The sequence below is a fragment of the Ovis canadensis genome, chromosome 13 (assembly GCF_042477335.2).
Source record: "Ovis canadensis isolate MfBH-ARS-UI-01 breed Bighorn chromosome 13, ARS-UI_OviCan_v2, whole genome shotgun sequence".
In the NCBI taxonomy this organism is placed as follows: Eukaryota; Metazoa; Chordata; class Mammalia; order Artiodactyla; family Bovidae; genus Ovis; species Ovis canadensis.
In genome coordinates, this window is record NC_091257.1 from 76576815 (window position 1) to 76595590 (window position 18776).

The 18776-nt window shown below is 50.0% G+C and overlaps 1 protein-coding gene across 2 annotated transcripts; it reads left to right on the forward strand.

The window, feature by feature from the left end:
• Positions 1-607: 607 nt before the first annotated feature.
• Positions 608-18366, forward strand: CCM2L (CCM2 like scaffold protein). Of its 2 annotated transcripts, none has more exons than XM_069546894.1 (10): positions 608-707; positions 3102-3269; positions 5470-5553; positions 5646-5829; positions 6630-7084; positions 9514-9649; positions 12075-12138; positions 14517-14646; positions 15134-15272; positions 16382-18366. In XM_069546894.1, exons 1-10 carry the CDS (start codon positions 678-680, stop codon positions 16690-16692), a joined length of 1701 nt encoding a protein of 566 aa, XP_069402995.1. In that variant the 5' UTR covers positions 608-677; the 3' UTR covers positions 16693-18366. The 2 variants fall into 2 exon arrangements, with proteins under 2 accessions (XP_069402995.1, XP_069402996.1); XM_069546895.1 differs by having other exon boundaries at positions 5649-5829.
• The last annotated feature ends 410 nt before the right edge of the window (positions 18367-18776 follow it).

Below are 18776 nucleotides of genomic sequence, written 5' to 3' on the forward strand. Positions count from 1 at the left end.
GGGAAATGGAGGCACAGGAGGTTACAGACCCTAGGTCATAACCTTAGTAAGTGGCAAAGCCAGGATTCAAACTCCAGAGGCCTATCTCTGAAGCCCAGGCATACTGCCTCCCTTAATATTGGTAATGATTAATTCTTAAAATCATAACTTGCTTTCACACAATAGTCCCTAGTTTATGAAGCATTTGCCCACCCACTCTTTCATTTTTTTCTCACCACAGCAGCCTAGAGAGGAAGGCAATGTTTACTCCTAATTTATAAAAGGAAGGGGGAAACAGGCTGTGAAAAGGGGAACCCACCTGCCTTGCCAAGGTCACACAGCAAGGTCAGTGGCAGAAGTGGGGGTGGATCTGGGATTTTCTGTCTCTAAATTCAGAGGACACTTCCCAGCCTTAATCAGTTCCCAAGCCCCCTCGGTAGCAAGCCTGCGGGCTGGAGATCTTGGGGTTTTCTCCCTGGTCTGGTGCTCTGACTGGGCTTCCACTGTTCAGCTGGAGGGTCCCAAGGCTGCATCCTTCATCCACCCCTCACCCAGCGCTCACTATCAGATGGGAGGGGCAGGAACTCCAGGGCTGGTGGAGTTTCCGACCAGGCAGGAAAAAGAACAAAGGAACTGCGTGGGGGGAGAAGGTGGAGGGGTGGCTAGGAGGGTGGCAGGAGCGGAGGGGACGCTTCACCATGGAATATGAAGTCAAGAAAGGGAAAAAGGTAGGTGGGGGTTTGGAAAGGGTTCGGGGTAGAGAAGTGTACCCGGAGTTGGAGAAATGAGAAGCCTAGGGGTGGGGTGATGGGCAGTGAGTGGCGTCAGGAGCACCTTTCTTCTTATTTGGAAAGACCTTCCTCTCCACCCTTGGGCAGCCAGACATTTGGCTCAAACTCTCTAACCAGTCTCCCTGCTCTTAGTGACCTCTGCCATCCCAGAAAAGAACAGACGGACAGGTACCTTCCAGGAAAATCCAGCCAGCCAGATTAGTCTGGAGACACTCCCAACCTGCTTCCCTGGTGTTCCTGGGGGTTCTTCCCTGCAGTTTCTCAGACTGAAGGACAGACAAGAAAACAGACATCAAGCAAACCCATTCTCTTGCTCCTTGCCTCATCAGGGAGAAGGGCCTCAGGCAGGGCAAGTGTATGCTACAAGGCTGCCTATCTGGGCTTGGGACATCTACCTCCTCCTCCTGCCAGGTTCTAGCTGAGCCTGCCCTCTCCCCATCTTTATACAGGGACCAGTTCTGCTCCAAAGGCCTCAGCCTGAGGGTCACTCCCCAACCCCCTAGATCTTTACTTCTTCCTGACTCTCAGAAATTTTCTAGTCTGGTTCTCTGGGCATCTCACCTGTTTGTCTTTGCGGTCCAGGAAGCCTCTGGCCTTCCAACTCCCACCCCCATCCCCACCGAGCCCTCTTCCCCCAGGAAACCAAGATCCAACTGTTTGAAAAGGCTCCCATGTGAATTATGAGGGCTCTGAAGGGAGCCAAGACATAGGTGCTTGTTGCTTCTTGGTTCCTTCCTTCTACAGATATTTATTCAGTATCTATCATGGGCCAGGCACCATGCCTGGTGCTCGTGACAGTGTACTGTGAGCAAAGTTAGACAAGGTCCCTCCTCCCTCCCTGGAGCTTACAGTTTAGTGGGGGAGACAGCTTTCAATTTTTTTTTTAAGCAATTAATGTGAAAGTGTACAAAAGTCTCCATATGCAGTGCTGGGAGAATGTTAAACCTTAGACTGGTCAGCCTGAGCTGATAGGTGGAAGGAAAGCGGGTAGGAAAGAGTGTTTCAGGCAGGGAAACAGTGTGTGCAAAGCCCCTCCACAGGAGGAAGGAATACAGCAAGTAGGAAGAACTGAAAGATGGCCCTAGAACCACAGGACAGGAGTGAGGGGCAGTGAGGTGAAGTTGGAGAAGTGGGCAAGGCTGGAGCATTCAGGGCCACAGACAAAACAACCACTTTCCCGGTCCACTCAGGCACACACACATACTCCCATACATGGGATAAAGTCCTGGCTCCATAGCCAACACTCAAGCCCTCTATGACTTGTTCATCTCATCATTTGACTGCAGTGAAATGGCTATAATACTTCTTCTCCAGGCTTGTGCTCATCCAGCCCTTGCGGCCCCCAGGGTATTGCACATGCTGTGCCCTCTTCTTGGAATGTTTGTTCCCAGATTGCTTGATCTCATTGCCCAGAGCTTCCCTGTACTTAATCCAGGATCCATGATACTGATTGTAAAACTTGAACTGGGCATTAGAATCACCTGGGGTGCTTGTTAAAACACAGATCATGGGGGTCTCATCCCAGTTTCTGATCCAATAGGTCTGGGATGGAGCACAAGGATGTAAATTTCTCTTAAATTCCCAGGTGATGCTGCTACTGCTGGTGGTGGAGACCCAGGAACCACACACTGAGAACCACTGCTCTAAATCAGTGCTCACACTTTCCTGAGTGTTTAAATTCTGTTGGGCTGAGTTGAGGCCCTAGAATTTGCTCCTTCAATCTAGACCCAGGCCATTTTTATGCAGGTGCTCACTGGATTATACTACAGTATCATTAGTTAGAAATCAATCATTTCTAATATTGAGGAAAGCACAGAAAATAGCTTAATAAATACCTATGCACCTACCATTCAGCCAGATTGGATGTTAATATTCTTCTGTACTTGCCCCAGCCTAGCCTAGGTAGGTTCCTACTGTCACCTGGGTGTTTATTTTTTTTTTTAACTTTTTATTTTGTATTGGGGTTAGCCAATTAACAATGTTGTGATAGTTTCAGGCGAACAGCAAAGGGACTCAGCCATACATAGACATGTATCCATTCTCCCCCAAACTCACCTCTAACCTGGGTATTTAGAATGAAGGTTTGGAGCCAGACTGCCCAGGGTGAACTATTGGTTCTACAGCCACTAGCTGGTAACCTTACTAGCTCTCTCTGAGGCTCAGTTTCTCCATCTGTAAAATGGAAATCACAGAGGTAACCTGCCCCTCCCTGCAGTGTTTTTGTTAGAATGCAATTAGATAATATAATGCTTCGTATAAGTGCTGGTGCTGGAGAAGACCAAGTCAGTGGCTATTATTATTGCTGTTACCCTCACGCCCTTGCTCCCCCAGGGCTTTGTGTCCCCCATCCGGAGGCTGGTGTTCCCCAAGGCTGCACGCCGGGCAGCCTGTCGGAGCAGTGTGAGCCGCCGCCCCCTGCACTCAATGCCTCTCTATCCCCCCGACTACCTCATCGACCCTCAGATTCTGCTCTGTGACTATCTGGAGAAAGAGGTCAAGGTATGCGTGGGATGAGGGGGGAGGGGTGCAAAGGATCTGGGGACAATGGATTAGGGGGAAAGTTTCCCTCAACCCTCCTAGGGTCCCTGGCTGGATCTGAAATTTAAACTGAACAAAGATTAACCGGAGAAAAACACACACATTTTATTAAATTTTCACCTGTACATGAGAACGTTCAGGGAGAGAATGGAAGACCCTGAGAAGTGACTAGAGCCGGAAACTTTTATACATTTTGGACAAAGAAACAATAAATCTGTGAAGAACTGACAAGGCAGAGGTGTTCGGAGTAGGGGTAGTACACGGTAAAGGAGGAACAAGGATTGTTTAAACAGACTTCTCGGCCCTCAGTTCCCTGTCTCTGGTGATAAGGCGGTCTCCCTTCCTGCTGGTACTCTGAAAAGAGGGTACCTTTCACCAAGGAGATTTATCTCCTGCTTTCAGGGAAGAAGGATGATGCAGGGGAATTCTGAATGACCTTCCTGCTGCTGTCGTTTCCTCTGACTCCTTCAGTTTAAAATAGTCAATGTGCTGAGGTGCCATATTTTAGGGTGGCGTGTTCTGGACCCCATCAGGAAAGACTTTACCTCTCCTGCACACCAACCTATGACCAGCCTTGTCTGACACAGGGGAGGCTCAGGGGAAAGAGGCCTGGAGTCAACCCAGCCTTGCACGTGCATTATGCTGGGAACCCTCAGCAAGTGACCTCCATCCTCTCAGCCTCAGTGTTCCCATCTCAACACAGGGCTCAAAGTCTACCCCAAGGGCAGAGCAGATAGGAAGTTGCCCTGTGCACTGAAAAGCCAGTTTCCATCTTGTGAGATTTTACTGCAGTGACATTACTGCTACTTGGATGGTGTCCAGATTAAAGGAAGCCAGTTCTGCAAGTCACAGGGACTTGGGCCAATTCAAGGGCTTTACTTCTATTTCATGCGCACCATGAAGGAGCAGTGGAGAATCCTCATTACCCAACAAAGATTGATATGGGGGTAGGAGTGTCAGATTTAGCAAAAACAGGAACCCAGTTAAATTTAAATTTTGGTAGGGGGAGGGATAAATTAGGAGTTTGGGATTAACACACACTGTTATATATAAAATAGATAAACAACAAGGACCTATTGTATAACACAGGGAAATATAGTTGATATTTTGTAATAATCTATGATGGAAAAGAATATGAAAAAGAATATATATATTATATATGTATACAGCTGAATCACTTGACTGTATACCTGAAGCATTGTAAATCAATTATACTTCAATAAAGTTTTTATTAAAAATTTGAATTTCAGGTAGGCAATGATATTTTTTAGTATTAATATATACCTAGTGTTACATGAGACTAAAATTACTTTAAAAACAAACTAAAAAATTAGTTGTTTACATGAAAACCAAATTTAATTGGCATCTTGTATTTTATCTGGCAACCCTATAAAGTGAAAAGCTAACAAATCCACTTAAAAAACTGGGGACTAAAACTTTATAGAGAATAAAAAGAAGAGAAATGATATGATTGGTAGAATTCACCTGTAAGAATAAAAATAAAAATAATGAAAAATGTTAATTCTTACACTTAATGACATTTAGCTATAAGTAACATTAAGCTATAAGTAAGAATGAATGATTTATTTACTTATTTTTCTGACAAAATTATACACTAACTTGATACAATATTCTTTCCTTCCCACTTAATTTCTGCAACAAGGTCATAAAGAAGGCCAGTGACCTGTTGACACGGGTGCTTGGGATGAACAGGAGCCACTCAGGCCAAGTGGGAAATTACAAGTGGCCTGTTCTTTCAAGCTATTACAGTGACCTTTGCTTCTGCCATAGTCGAATAACTGTATGTTCATAAAGTAAGCTTATATTAGCAAAAATAAGCTAGCTGTGAGAGTGTGGGTTCTGGTGTGTGGAGTCCAGCTCCACCCTTTCTATTATAGATAATACTGGGCAGGTTATTTATTTTGACTGTGCTTTAGTTTTCTCATCCTCAAAGTAAGGATGAATGACTACATAAAACTCGCAGGACTATGGGTCCTAGGATTGCTTTAATAACAGTTATTACCAAGCCATTATTATTAATTCAGATATTTCTATCTCAGTCTACCCTTACGGTGTCAGCGAGGTCAGGGTCCTCCGCGGCTTCAAGGTAACCTCTCTGCCCTTCTCCCACCACCCCCACCCCCGTCCCATTTCTATACAGTTCCTGGGTCACCTCACCTGGGTCACCTCCTCACTGAACCCCTCCAGCCGGGACGAGCTCCTGCAGCTGCTGGACACGGCCAGGGTGAGGCGCCGGGAGAGGGGAGGACAGGGTCTGGTCCCCTACGTTTCCCACCCGTGGCCACCGGGACTCAGGAGATCCGACCCACCCCGCAGCAGCTGAAGGAGCTGCCGCTGAAGACCACGGCGGAGCAAGACAGCATCCTGAGCCTGTCGGCCCGCTGCCTGCTGCTCACCTGGCGCGACAACGAGGAGCTTATCTTGCGTATACCCACGCACGAGATTGCCGCCGCCTCCTACCTGCAGGACGACGCTCTGCACCTGCTGGTGCTGAAGACCGGTACGGTGGGCGGGGCCGGGCGGGGCAGGGCGGGGAGGGGAAAGGGTAGAGAACTGCCCGACACATAGAAATGGGCGCAGCCTGGGGCGGGGGCGGGGCCTGAGGCTGGAGGATGGGGTAATGGAAGGCCTGACCAAACTACCCCCAGACTAGGGATAGGGCATGGCTGTTTGCAAGAAGTGGGAGCCTAGTGTTGAGGGTTGAAGGAGGGCGGCCTGACCCACCATCTCGGAAATGATGGAGAAGCCAGAATCCTGAGGCCTGAACTCGTGATTCATGGGTAGTAAAGCTCTGAGGCTAGGAGGGTACCTGGGGCAAGAAGCGGCGTCTCACTTAGGGGCGGAGCCGTACACTGGGGGGCGGAACTCGCGGCTGAGCTACCTGGTGGGAGGTGTGAGACCCTGCCAAGCTAGGGGCGGGGGCCTGAGACCAGGGGCGGGGCTGAAGGGAAGCTTGGATCCAAGGAGAGGTTCCCGAAACCAAGAACAGGGTCAGAGTTAACAGTAAAGAGGGAGGCGATAGCCTGACCACTACTCAGATCAGACGGCAGGGTCCGAGGCAAGGGGCGTCTGGATGGGGTGGGATGGGTGGGAAAGGCCAGATCCAGGGGTGGAGCCTGAGGGTGGGGCGGGGTCGGGCCTCCTGACTTTGAAGCTAGGGGTGTGGCCTGAGCACAAGGGCCAGGGGACTCACTCCCAAACCCCCATCCCGCAGCGGCGGGTCAGGACCCCCAGCTGGCGTCGGGAGAGGGGGCGCTTAGCCTGGATCTCCTGCTCTGACGGCCACCCGACCTCTCCTAGGTCTGGGCGTGGACCCGGTGCCAGCCGGCGTAGACGCCAGCCCCGGCGGGGCGGGGCGCGACCCGGGCCCACCGGGCGTGGCGCCCGAAAAGCGGCGGGTGGGCACCACCGAGCGGCGCCACACCATCTGCAGCCTGGACTGGCGGATGGCGTGGGGCGGCGGCGCAGGCGCAGAGGCCCGGGCCGGGGGCGGCGGCGGCGGCAGCCTGGAGCGCCAGCGCGCCGGGGCGCGGGCGTCGGGCAGCTGGGAGCGGCGGCAGACGTTCAGCGGCAGCTGGGAGCGGCGGCACGCCGGCGGCGGCGGCGGCGCGGGAAAGCCAGGCGGCAGCTGGGAGCGGAGGCAGGCGGGCGGTGGCAGCTGGGAGCGGCGCCACCCGGGCCCCAACCCGCTAGACCCGCAGGACCCCAGCCCCGACGCCTACTGCAACCTGGTCATTCTGGCTGTGGCCAACAGGGTGAGCCCGAGGGCACCCTGCGCCCCTGCACCCTGCCTCCAGGGCACGTCTTCACCCCCGCGCCCCCGCCCCCATCCCTCTGCCCCTACCCCCGCAACCCTCCGCCCCCACTCCCGCGTCCCCCCGTCCCTTTTCATCTCCCTCCTTTGGCCCTACTCCCCAGGATTTCAGGCACTGTGCGCCCATAATGGCAAAAGGCTTCTACCCTCCAGCTCCCGGACACCTCCCCCTTACTTGTCCCGGAGGGATGAAAGTTCAAAATGGCCCAGACTTAGATCTAATCCCTCCTCCAGCCCTCCTCTTTCCCCAAAATCGTCAGTCTCCGCACTACCACAGTAAGAATCATGAGGACAGTGATCACTAGCACGAATTGAGTGCCCGACCTGTGCCAGACAGGAAACCAGCATTAATCATTTTGTTCTCAGGTTAACCCCTAGAGGCAAATATTACCATCATTCCTATTCTACAGAGAAGGAAACAGACAGAGGCTAAGCAACTTGTGCAAGGTCGCACAGGAAGCAGGCGTTGATTTCAACACTAGGACCCGAAAGTTCAGAGCCCGTACTCTTGGTAACAATGGTCATCACCCAAAGCATAAGATTTCCCGCAGTTCTTGCCCCACCCTCTATCCTCCACATTCACCCTTGCTTTTATTTATTTGACCATGTTTATTGAGTACCAGCTTCTGCTAGGCGTTGGTCTAGGTGACATGGATACAGAAATGAACAAGACATAATTAGTGTCCTCCCTTAGGGAGCTCACTGTCTAGCAGACACCTTCAAACCCTGAGACTTGTAAGCTTTTTCTCTGACCCAGGGCCTTGAACTTCCCCTATATATAAATCCCATGTGGTGAACAAAATGGACATGGTGCCTCTTTAGAAAGAAAGGTAGATAGTAACCAGTAAACTCAGGCTATGGAGTGGACTTGAAACACTTTCCCATTTATCCTTGGCACCTAGAAAAGTGCCTGGCATATGTGTGCGTTCATGCTAAGTCACTTCAGTCATGTTCGACTCTTTGCAACCCCACAGACTGTAGCCCACCAGGCTCCTCTGTCCACAGGATTCTCCAGGCAAGAATACTGGAATGAGTTGCCATTTCCTAGCTGCTCAATAAATATATTGAGTAGATGGATTAGTTCGTAATATATTACAATATGTTGTGATGGGGACCAACAAAAAAACAGGCAACTTGAAATGATAAGGAGGAAGGAGATCCATTTTTCAGAGGGAAAGTGAGTTTGTGCCTTTTAAACTGAAATGTGGAAGAGAGAAGGAAGCAGCAGGGCAAAGAGCCAAGAAAGTCAATTCCAGACATAGGTACCAGTGTGCCCTGTTTATTCCACTAGGCTGGGAGGGCTTTAGGCCTTACCTAATTCACCTCTGAGACTCCAGAACCCAGCCCGGTGCCTGCCACACAGTGGAAATAAGTAATAATTTGTAGAATGAGTAAATAAATAAGGCTTTTTTTTCCCGGGAGTATCTGAGCCTCTGGCCTCCAATCTGAGGCATCGTGGTCCCAAGAAGGGTATAGGAGTTAGAGTCAAAAAACCTGGGTGCCAACATTAACCAAAGCCATGAGCCTGCTATATGAGTCACTTATCCACTCTCATAAAATAAGGATCCCCTCTTCTCTGTCCACTTGATAGGGTTATTATAAGGATCAATCCTGGTTTAATGATAATTTCACTCCCTCATCCCAAAATGTCTGTCCTGAGGTTACATTTTAACTTACACCCTGGGCTGACTTTTTGAGAAGCACAAAATAAGAAATGACTTCATGAAGATGGACTCTTCATTAGTTGTCTTTCTATATCTCTTACTCAAAAAGGTAAACCAAAGAGGCAAATTCCTCTTCAAATTTGCCATCTCAAAAAAGTCTTACCCAAGAACCTAAATGCCTTCCTTCTATCAGGGACTGAAGTTTATATATTCATCCTGCTTCCATTTTTGCCCTGGGTGCCAGGAAGCTCACATCTAAATATGGCACAATAACTATGATGAGCCTAACATTTTCATACATGTATTTCTTCCTCCTCTTACTAGGTATTAGGAGACTAGGGTTCTAGTCCTGGCTAATCACTTTATGTCTCTGGGTTTCAGCTTCCTACATGTAAACTTAATTTAATTTAGCATAAACTTCAGAAGGCCCATAATTCTCCCATAAACCGGGGGTACATGTTTGTACTTTTCAGAGCACAAGAGTTACAGTTGTCACAGGATTCTATAAAGACCAGTAAGTGGCTATTTCTATAAAAGCCACCCAGAACATGGCTATATAATTTTGATGGAAAATGACCTTAGAGTGTCTGAAGTCGCCCACAGTTGCATGTGTGCCCTTGTGTGCCCGCTCACACTGCGTTTTCAGGAAGCAGGGGCATCTTGATCATGGAAGAGAGACTGAGCTCTGTCCTCCTCTCTGGACAAGGATGCTGCCGAGGAGTCCTGTGCCCTCATCTGTCAGGTCTTCCAGATCATCTACGGAGACCAGAGCATCGAGTGTGTGGACCGGGCTGGTTACCACTACACATCCACACCTGAACGACCGTGGCTCTGTAGCCGCAGTGAGTATTCCAGTTCCTGGCCAACCTTCCTGTGAATCATCCCGAAAGGCCAGAGGAGGTGGGGGTCAGGGGCGGGGTAGAGGGTGATATGTCCCAAGACTGGGGCCAACAAAAGCCTTTAGGGGTCCTGACTTTTACAGAAATTACAGTGTACCCCCAATATATAGCTAAAATAAAATGTCCAATTTCATAATGACCTCAAGCCTAGCTTTATAATAAGCCCTTTAGAGGTGAACTCTCTCTCCCTTTTGTATTTTGGCATCCCAGGGGGATTGTCTATTTACTGAGCCGTCTAGCCCTACTAGGACTCTAGGTCAAAACCAAGATTTCAAGACTGGTCCTTGAGTGCTGTCAAGGGCTGTAATGAAAATGAAATCAACAGAGATTTGTTGAGCACCAGCTATGTGCCAAGCACAGACCCAATGTGCCACATGTTTTGTAATCCTCATAACAACCTCATCTGTCCTGTTTGCCACTGTGTCACCTGTGCCTAGAGGAGGACCAGGGGCAGATGCTCAAGGTGTATTTTCTGAATAGATGAAAGAACTGTCTGAGGCCTTATGAATCCAGTTTTAACAGATGAGGCTATTAAGGCTCAGAGAGGTCAATAAATGTCTCAAGGTCACACAGCTGGCAAATGACAGAGTCAGGATTCAAACCCAAGTGCACCTGATTCTAAAGCTTCCATCTGCAAAAGCTTCACTCTCCATGCTGCCTTCAAGGCCCCAAAGTGAACTTCCTCAGCCACAGCCCCCTCAGGGTGGTCCCTGTTTGCATAGCTCCACTGGAGAAGGAAATGGCAACCCACTCCGTGTTCTTGCCTGGAGAATCCCAGGGACGGCGGAGCCTGGTGGGCTGCCATCTGTGGGGTCACACAGAGTCGGACACAACTGACACAACTTAGCAGCAGCAGCAGCAGCAGCAACAGGGAGTGGGCTCTTTCCTCCTGGAGGCACTCCCATCTGTGGAAACTGTGGTTATTGAGAATGTGGGGAAGTTAATTGACTCTCCCAGGGATGATGGACAAATAAATAAGATAATTCAACAAATATTTCTTGAACACCTGAGTGTCGGATCCTGCTAATCTCCAGGATGCACTGGTGACTAAAATCAGACATGGTCCTCCCTCGGAGGCTTGCGTTGCTGAAATCAGTTCAGTTCAGTCGCTCCGTTGTGTCCGACTCTTTGCGACCCCATGAATCACAGCACGCCAGGCCTCCCTGTCCATCACCAACTCCCGGAGTTCACTCAGACTCATGTCCATCGAGTCCGTGATACCATCCAGCCATCTCATCCTCGGTCGTCCCCTTAATCGGCTGACAATAATTAAATAGTTACACGGGGACTTCCCTGGTGATTCAATGGCTAGGACTTTATGCTCCCAATCCAGGGGTTCCGGTTCAATCAATCCCTGGCCAGAGAACTAGATCCCACATGTTGCGACCAAAATTTCACATGCTTTAACGAAAGATCTTGTGTGCCACAAGGAAGACCGGATATACTCAAATAAATAAATAAAAATAATTATTTTGGCCACACCGGTCTTTACTGCTGCTTGTGGGCCTTCTCTAGTTGCAGCAAGGGGGGCTCCTCTCTAGCCATGGTGCACACGCTTCTCGATGTGACGGCATCTCTTGTTGCAGAGCACAGGCGTCAAGGTGCATGGCCTTAGTGGCCCAGCAGCATGTGGAATCTTGCTGGACCAGGGGTCAAACCAATGTCCCCTGTATCGGCAGGTGGATTTCCAACCACTGGACTACCAGGGAAATCCTGTTTTTGTTTTTTTTTAAGAAAAAGAACCTGCTTTAAAAGAAATAGTTACACAAATAAAATGCAACCATACACTCTAGTATGAAAATGTATAATGAAAAACCAGCCTGACCTAGAAAATCAGGGGAGGGTCCTGAGGAAGTGCCACTAAGTGAGCCAAGGAGGAGGCCAGTACCTGGGTTCACTGGGGTGACAGGGTCAGGTACTGAGCAAATTCTCTGTACCTGGTGCTCCTTTCTCCTCATGATTTTGACCTCCTTCCCTTCAAAGGTCTTTTCTCTCTCTCTCTCAAACATATATAGCTTACAAACCCTACGGCAACTGTTCCCTGGCTTGCTCTCCCCAAGGTCCCCATGAGTAGGCAGGAAGGTAGTGTTGTCACAACATTGGGGAAGGTGAGGGCCAGGAGGAAGAGGTGGGTTACCCAAGGTTGTCTCTGTGTTGGTGGTGGGGTCAGGAATCCTGGTCAGAATCTTCCAGTGGCTGCCCATTTCACTCAGTGTGTAAGCTAACTCCTGTACGATTGCTTACAAGGCCATCCTTGCTCCAGCCGCCATCTTTACTCCAGGGTGGGGCTGAGCTTGGGGCCTCGGGGAGCCGGGGATATTGGTCCCCGCTTTGCCACCACTCACTGCCCTCTCTCTGCTGCCCCCAGGTGAGAGCTGCCGCACTGACGGGACCTATGCCTACGATGCCGACTTCAGCTGCTGCAGCTCCTTGTGGGTACTGCCCTGGCCAGGGACCCCACTCTGGTCCCTTCTGTCCCTGCACAAACAGGAATGCTCCTCTGGGCACTCTTGAGACGCTGTGGGCAAGAGAGGATGGGGGAAAGTGACTCCACTTTGATTTGTGCTGAGACACTGGGCTCTGAGCCTGAGGCTCTGGTGAGCTGATAGAATCTGAACCCCTGAGAGAGAGACAAGGCAGCCAGAGGCCAGAACTAGGTCCACATGACCCTGCCGCTCTTCCCCAGTCATCAAGACACTCAGTGGCTTGCAGAGGCCAAAATCACAACTAATGCCAAAAAATCATTTTGGCTTCATGGAATAGAAAACTCTAAAAAGAGCCGCTTAAATAAGAGTTTCCTCCCCCTCCCCCTCTCTCTTACATAAAGTAGACCAGGAGTTCATGGCCTTGTGGTCATCAAGGGCCCAGATGTATCTTTCCAGCCTCCCTAACACTTGCTTTCATCCCCCAAATCACCTCATGGGCCAAAATAGTGGTAATAGCTCCGACCATCACAGCAGGTCTTTAATTCCTTGCTAAAATTTCCACCTGATGGCTTCTGCTTACATCTTGTCGGCCAGAACGTGGTCTCATAGGCACAGCTAGCTATAAGCAGGACTGGAAAACAGGGTTTTTAAAAAAGTCTCAGTGGGGAACATTGTCCAGGGTTCCATTTTGGGTGACCAACCACCCCAGTTTGCTCAGGATTTAGATGTTCCCCAGGACATGGAATTTTCAGTACTAAAACTAAGAAAGTCTCAGGAAAAGTGAGACACATTGGTCACCATAATTCTGTTGCTAAGGCCTTTGACTGGACAAGGGCAAGTCTCTGCCAGTGATATATGCCTTACTCCCCCACCCTCTTTTTAGCAGCAATATATTTGCCTAATACTGTGTACCCTTAGGCCAGTCCTTAAACAATCTGCTGTATGCTAGAGAGGCAACAATCGTGACAATGAGTATCTTTTGAACTTGGTATGTGCCAAGGGCTATTTTATAATGCACTTCATTTAAAAAATCAACATAGCAACATTACAGTAATTACTGTTTATTTATTGCTTAGTCCATAACTCTAACGCCTCTATTTCTCACAATGACACCAATTTTTACCATCCCATTTTATAGCTAGAGAAATTGAAAAATAGAGAAGTAACTTGACACAAGGTCAAGAAGCTAGTAAGTTGTTGGCCGGGGTTTGAACCCAAGTAGGTTTAGAGTCCACACTACTTCTATAGAGCTAATCATTGACGATGGTTCTGGAACAACATAGAGATTGGGAGGCAGAGCCCAAGGCTAACTTTTATTTAAGCACTATTTATTGAGTACCTACTCTGTACCTACCCATGACACAGAGGCTTTTCTGATGCCCCCACCAAATGTCCTCTCTAACCACTCTGTCCCTCACACCCTCTGTCTCAGCCACAGTGGCCTCCTGGCTGCTCCTCAGACTCACCACGCGGATCCTGCCTCAGCATCCCTGTGTGCTGTGCTGTGTGCTAGGGATACAGGAGGAGCAAGGCAAGAATGAGACCTGTGCTCGCCACATAGTAGGTACTCAGCAAACAGAAAACCAAGGTCCCTGCTCATGCATGCTTTGCAAGTGTGGCAAAGGGACAGTGGAATCATTATTTAGTAGCAATAAGCATCAACAGTAAGAAACACTACCGCGAAGCTCAGACAGTGGCTGCAAAAACCCTGCCTCATCTGGGGAGTCAGGAGGGCCTCTCCAAGGTGACGACACTTGAACTGAGACCTGATGGATAAAAGGGGGAAGAGCACTCCAGGTAGAGGGAACAGCAAGTGCAAGGAGGCAGAGGCAGGATATGCTTGGCGAGGCTGAGGAGCAGCCAGGAGGCCACTGAGGCTGTGACAGAGGATGTGAGGGACAGAGTGGCTAGAAAGGACATTTGGCGGGGGCATTGGAAAGGCCTCCATGTCGTGGGTAGACTTACAGACTTTGTGATCATATTGGACAGAGGGTCTAACCCGGTCGGGAGGGGTCAGGGAGAACTCTCCCAAGGAGATGACTTTTAAAATCCAATGATGAGGAAGAGTTAGCTGAGCACACAACAGGGAAAGAGAGGCATTCCAGGCCGAGGTAATAGCATGGGCAAAGGTCCAGAGGTGAGGAGGTACTTGGAGTATTAGAGGAAAAGCAAGAAGACAGGTGGCCTGAACCTAAGCAGCAAGGGTGAGGCGAGGCTTGAGAGGTGGTGCAGGGCCAGATCACAGGAGACCTCAAGGGCCAAAATGGGGTCCAGGAGGAGGGCTCAGTCCCAGGGCATGGGTGACTGTCCCCTCCCACCTTCAGCCTACCACATGGAGAGGAGCTGGAGAGAGGGAGTGAGGCCCCTTCCCTCTGTTCCTGCAGCAACAGCTCCCAGGACACATTTGAAGCCTGTTACAGCGGCACGTCCACACCCTCTTTCCCTGGCTCCCACTGCAGCAGCAGTGACCACAGCGGCCTGGGCCTCGAGCAGCTACAGGACTACATGGTCACGGTGAGCTGGGGCGGGCAGGGTGGCCAGGTGTTTCAGGAATCATGAACAACCCTGGGCATAACTGAAGTGTAAGACTGCAGAGGTCAGGGCAGGGCATGACATTCGGAGAGTAAACGGAGTCAGCCATGAAAGACCTTAAGGAAGTCAGCTAGCAGTGAGTGCTGGCTTTATACCGGGCACTGTTCTGAGCACCCATAACGTATCATCGCCTTTCATCTTTCAACAAAACTCAAGAGGAAGTGCCAACATTATTCTCACTTTGTGGATGAAGAAAGCAAGGGTTAAGGAGGTTATCGTCTGCTCATGATCACAGAGCTGGTCAGTAAAGGGGCCAGGATTTTAAATTAGACAGCTTGAGTCCACATCCCACTCTTAGATGCAACCCAAAGGGCCTGGATGTCCCCCAGGAGGCCAGCTTTTCTGAGGAGGATACACCCAGCCCTGGGTCTTTTAGGCAGGGGACTAATTTCAAATGGTGCACCCACAGTTGCGGACTAAGCTGGGGCCCCCAGAGATCCAGCAGTTTGCGCTGCTGCTTCGGGAGTACCGGCTGGGACTGCCCATCCAGGACTACTGTGCAGGCCTGCTGAAGCTCTACGGAGACCGGCGCAAGTTCCTCCTGCTCGGTGAGCCCCCTGCCCAGGCTGGGATTGTTCACTCTTTACCCTTTGGCCTCCCGTAAAGCCACATCATGAGATCCATGAGACAAACGAGGAAACCAAAGTGTGGAGAGGGGAAGGGACTTGTCTGCAGTCACAGAGCCGGGAAAGAGAGCACAGGTGTAACGATTTCACCTTCACAGCAAAGCTGCAAGAGGGCATGACACTTCCCATTTTACCCCACGAGGCATCCGAAATTCAGAGAGGCTAAGGAACTCGTCCAAGGTCATGGAGCTAGTAAAGAGGGCTAATGATAACAGAAAGAGGAATGATAATCCTTTTTTTAAAAGTTTTTATTCAATTTGTTACAATATTGCTTCTCCTTTATGTTTTGGTTTTGTTGGCCCTGAGACATATGGGATATTAGCTCCCAGACCAGGAATTGAATGTGCACCCCTTCGATTGGAAGGCCAAGCCTTAACCACTGGACCACCAGGGAAGTCCCAGGAATGATCATTCTTAATAAGCTAACATGTATTTGGCAGTTAACCATGTGCCAAAGGATCATCTGGTTGAAGGCCCTCAGTTCTGAAAGCTGAAACAATGACTTGCCTCCGTCTTGCAGATGAGAAAACTGAGGCTTAGAGAAACGAAGTACATAAGTCATAAAGCTAGTAAGTACTGACAGAAGTAAAACAGAAGTCAAATGGGCTGCTCAGTGTGTGCTGAGAACCTTATTTAATCCTTACAGCCCGGGAGAACAGGTGCAATTACCTCCGTTTTACAGGTGAGGACAGTAAGGCTCAGAATACTTATTGAGGCTACTTATTGAGTCCATGGGGTCGCAAAGAGTGGGACACAACTGAGCGACTAAGCACAGCACATAACGAATAAATAGGAATATAACCATCGAAATAATAATGATAACAAGAATAAGCTAACATGCAGTGAGCATTTAAATGTGTACGGGGCACTGTACCATTATTCTCCAGCTCAGAGAGTCAAGGAGTTGTGCAAGCCACACAGCCAGCGAGTGGCAGGGCGGGGGATCTGAACTCTGCCCTCCAGCGAAGGTGATCCCTCGGTGCGAGGGGAAGGGTTGACCCCGGGGAATCACCGTGGCTCTCGACCCGCAGGGATGAGGCCCTTCATTCCGGACCAGGACATCGGCTACTTCGAAGGCTTCCTGGAGGGCGTGGGCATCCGCGAGGGCGGCATCCTCACCGACAGCTTCGGCCGCATCAAGCGCAGCATGAGCTCTACGTCGGCGTCGGCGGTGCGCAGCTACGACGGCACCCAGCGGCCGGAGGCGCAGGCCTTCCACCGGCTGCTGACAGACATAACGCACGACATTGAGGCGCTGGCCCCCGACGATGACGAAAGCACGGACGAAGAGGCCCGGGACTCCCCGGGCGGGGGCGACGCGGCCGAGGACAACTACCTGTAGCCTGTGCCGCCGTCCATGCAGAGGGCGGGCAAGGGGGTGGCCCCGCACTCCCGCCCTTGAGTCTCATGCGCCCTTGTCTGTGCGTGTGTGTGATCCATCCCCAGGATCCCCTCCCCAGACCCCAACCAGGGGCTCCGCGCTCCGGAGGCGGGAGTCTGTCCCTACCGGTCCCCTGCCCCGGTCCCTACAGTACTGAGAATGTCCTGCAAGGGGCGGGACCCAAAGCTGGGCTCAGCAGCTCCCTCTGCCGGTCGGGGAGGGCGGCGAACTTCTCTGTCCCGATAGCCTGGACGTTTGGCCTCTGGACGGACACTCGAGACTCTGCAACTTTCTGGAGGCCGAGCGAGTGATGGAGAGTGTGCTCCACCTGCTGGCCGGTTGAGAAAAGAATTCCCCGAGCCTGAAGACCTCTTTTCCTATTTTACAGTTTGAGAAACTGAGGTTCCAGAGAAGAAACTGGAGGGAGTCTCCTGATTCCCCTTAGATATTACCTCACGCTGGACATACTAAATCGTGCAGAGGGTCTTTCTGAAGCTCTAAGAGGCAGGGTCTCCCCTTTGCAGATGGACTTAGATCTTCAGTGTGGAATAGAGGTTTCTTTCTACCAAGAGTCGACCCAGAGGAGCATGATCTGGGTCCCAGCCCCCACCCTAAGGCTCTGAACAAGTCGCTCGTTCAGATCTGGCGACTGGAGCAGGACAGGCTAGGCTCCCTGTCTGGTAGGTGTCCTAGCCTCTCTGCCTCTCCCATTTTCTCTTCTGACCCCACACACCTCACAAGGGGGTCATAGGGGTTACTGAAGGTCAAGACCTTAGTGCTAGGTCTAACACATGATAAGTGTTCAATAAATTCTGTCCCCTTCCACATCGAACACTTTCTGACTCAGTTTACCTGTCTTTAGCTGTGTGCAACAGGACATGAACTGAGGTGAGGGTGAGATGTAGGAAGATCCTCAGGGAACTCACAGTTTGGGAGGAGAAAATAGGACTTGCCCCTCACAGCTCTCTTCCAGCCTGACTCCATGCTCAAAGTCCAAATGAAAAGATTCTGCAGGCCGGCCGTGGCATCTCAGGTAGTCAAAGAAACCCAAAGACAGAGTTGGAGGGGGAGAAAAGTCAGCATAAAGACAGGACTTGCACAGCCCCAGGAAAGGCTCAGAGGCTGAAAGAAGCCCTCAGAAGAGGCGAGAGAATTACCTAGAAGAGCTAAATTTTATCTGTAGAACTTTACATGGCCAAACACAAGGTGCTTACCATGAGGTAGGTACTATTATCGCCATTGTTAAAGTAATATCATTATTATTACCAGGGCTTGGATTCAGCAAGTTCCCTGATTCATAGTCAGTTCATGGCAAATGACTATCCCATCATAACTGACCCACAAAAGGCCCTTCTGATCACTGACTCGATGGACATGAGTTTGAGCAAGCTCTGGGAGTTGGTGATGGACAGGGAAGCCTGGCGTGCTGCAGTCCATGGGATCACAAAGAGTCGGACATGACTGACTGAATCTTACTTCGTTTTATATTCCCCAGACTTCATCCATACATCCCCACAATCCTTCTCCTCCCCACCATGGGTACCCATCTCTATGTGTTGATATATGTCCCTGGACATAGAATATATAATGTCTTATGTGTGTGTTTACCTTACATAAATGGTATTATGTAACAAACTCATTCTGTTGTTTCCTTCCTGTGTAAAAACCTAACTTATTACATCCAACCACTGCAAAATATTCCAAGCTGAGCATCCACTGACGGACACTCAGGTTGCTTCCAATCTCCTCTTACCATAAACCACACTGTGATGAAAATTGTGCATGACCCTTGTGAGGCTGTGTGAAAATTTCTTTGGGCTCTATACCCAGGAGTAGATCATAGGGTATATATGTTTTCATTTTAGCTAAAAGTCACTAGAATGGCTACACCAGTAGTGTGTGAAGGATACTGTCTCCCCACGTTTTCAGCGACTTTACCATCATCTAACTTTCTAACCTTTTGCCTATTTGGGTGTAAGGTGGCATCCGGTTGCTCTAAGTTGCATTTCTCTGTTAACCCTGAGATTCAGAACCTCCTCTTATAC

What these genes read in the sequence shown, in the direction of transcription:
- CCM2L (XM_069546894.1), top strand. Translation starts at nt 678, where the DNA reads ATGGAATATGAAGTCAAGAAAGGGAAAAAG. An exon ending in ATCTGGAGAAAGAGGTCAAG is followed by an intron (nt 3,270 to 5,469) that starts GTATGCGTGGGA and finishes ATTTCTATACAG; the next exon opens with TTCCTGGGTCACCTCACCTG. An exon ending in GCGCAAGTTCCTCCTGCTCG is followed by an intron (nt 15,273 to 16,381) that starts GTGAGCCCCCTG and finishes CTCGACCCGCAG; the next exon opens with GGATGAGGCCCTTCATTCCG.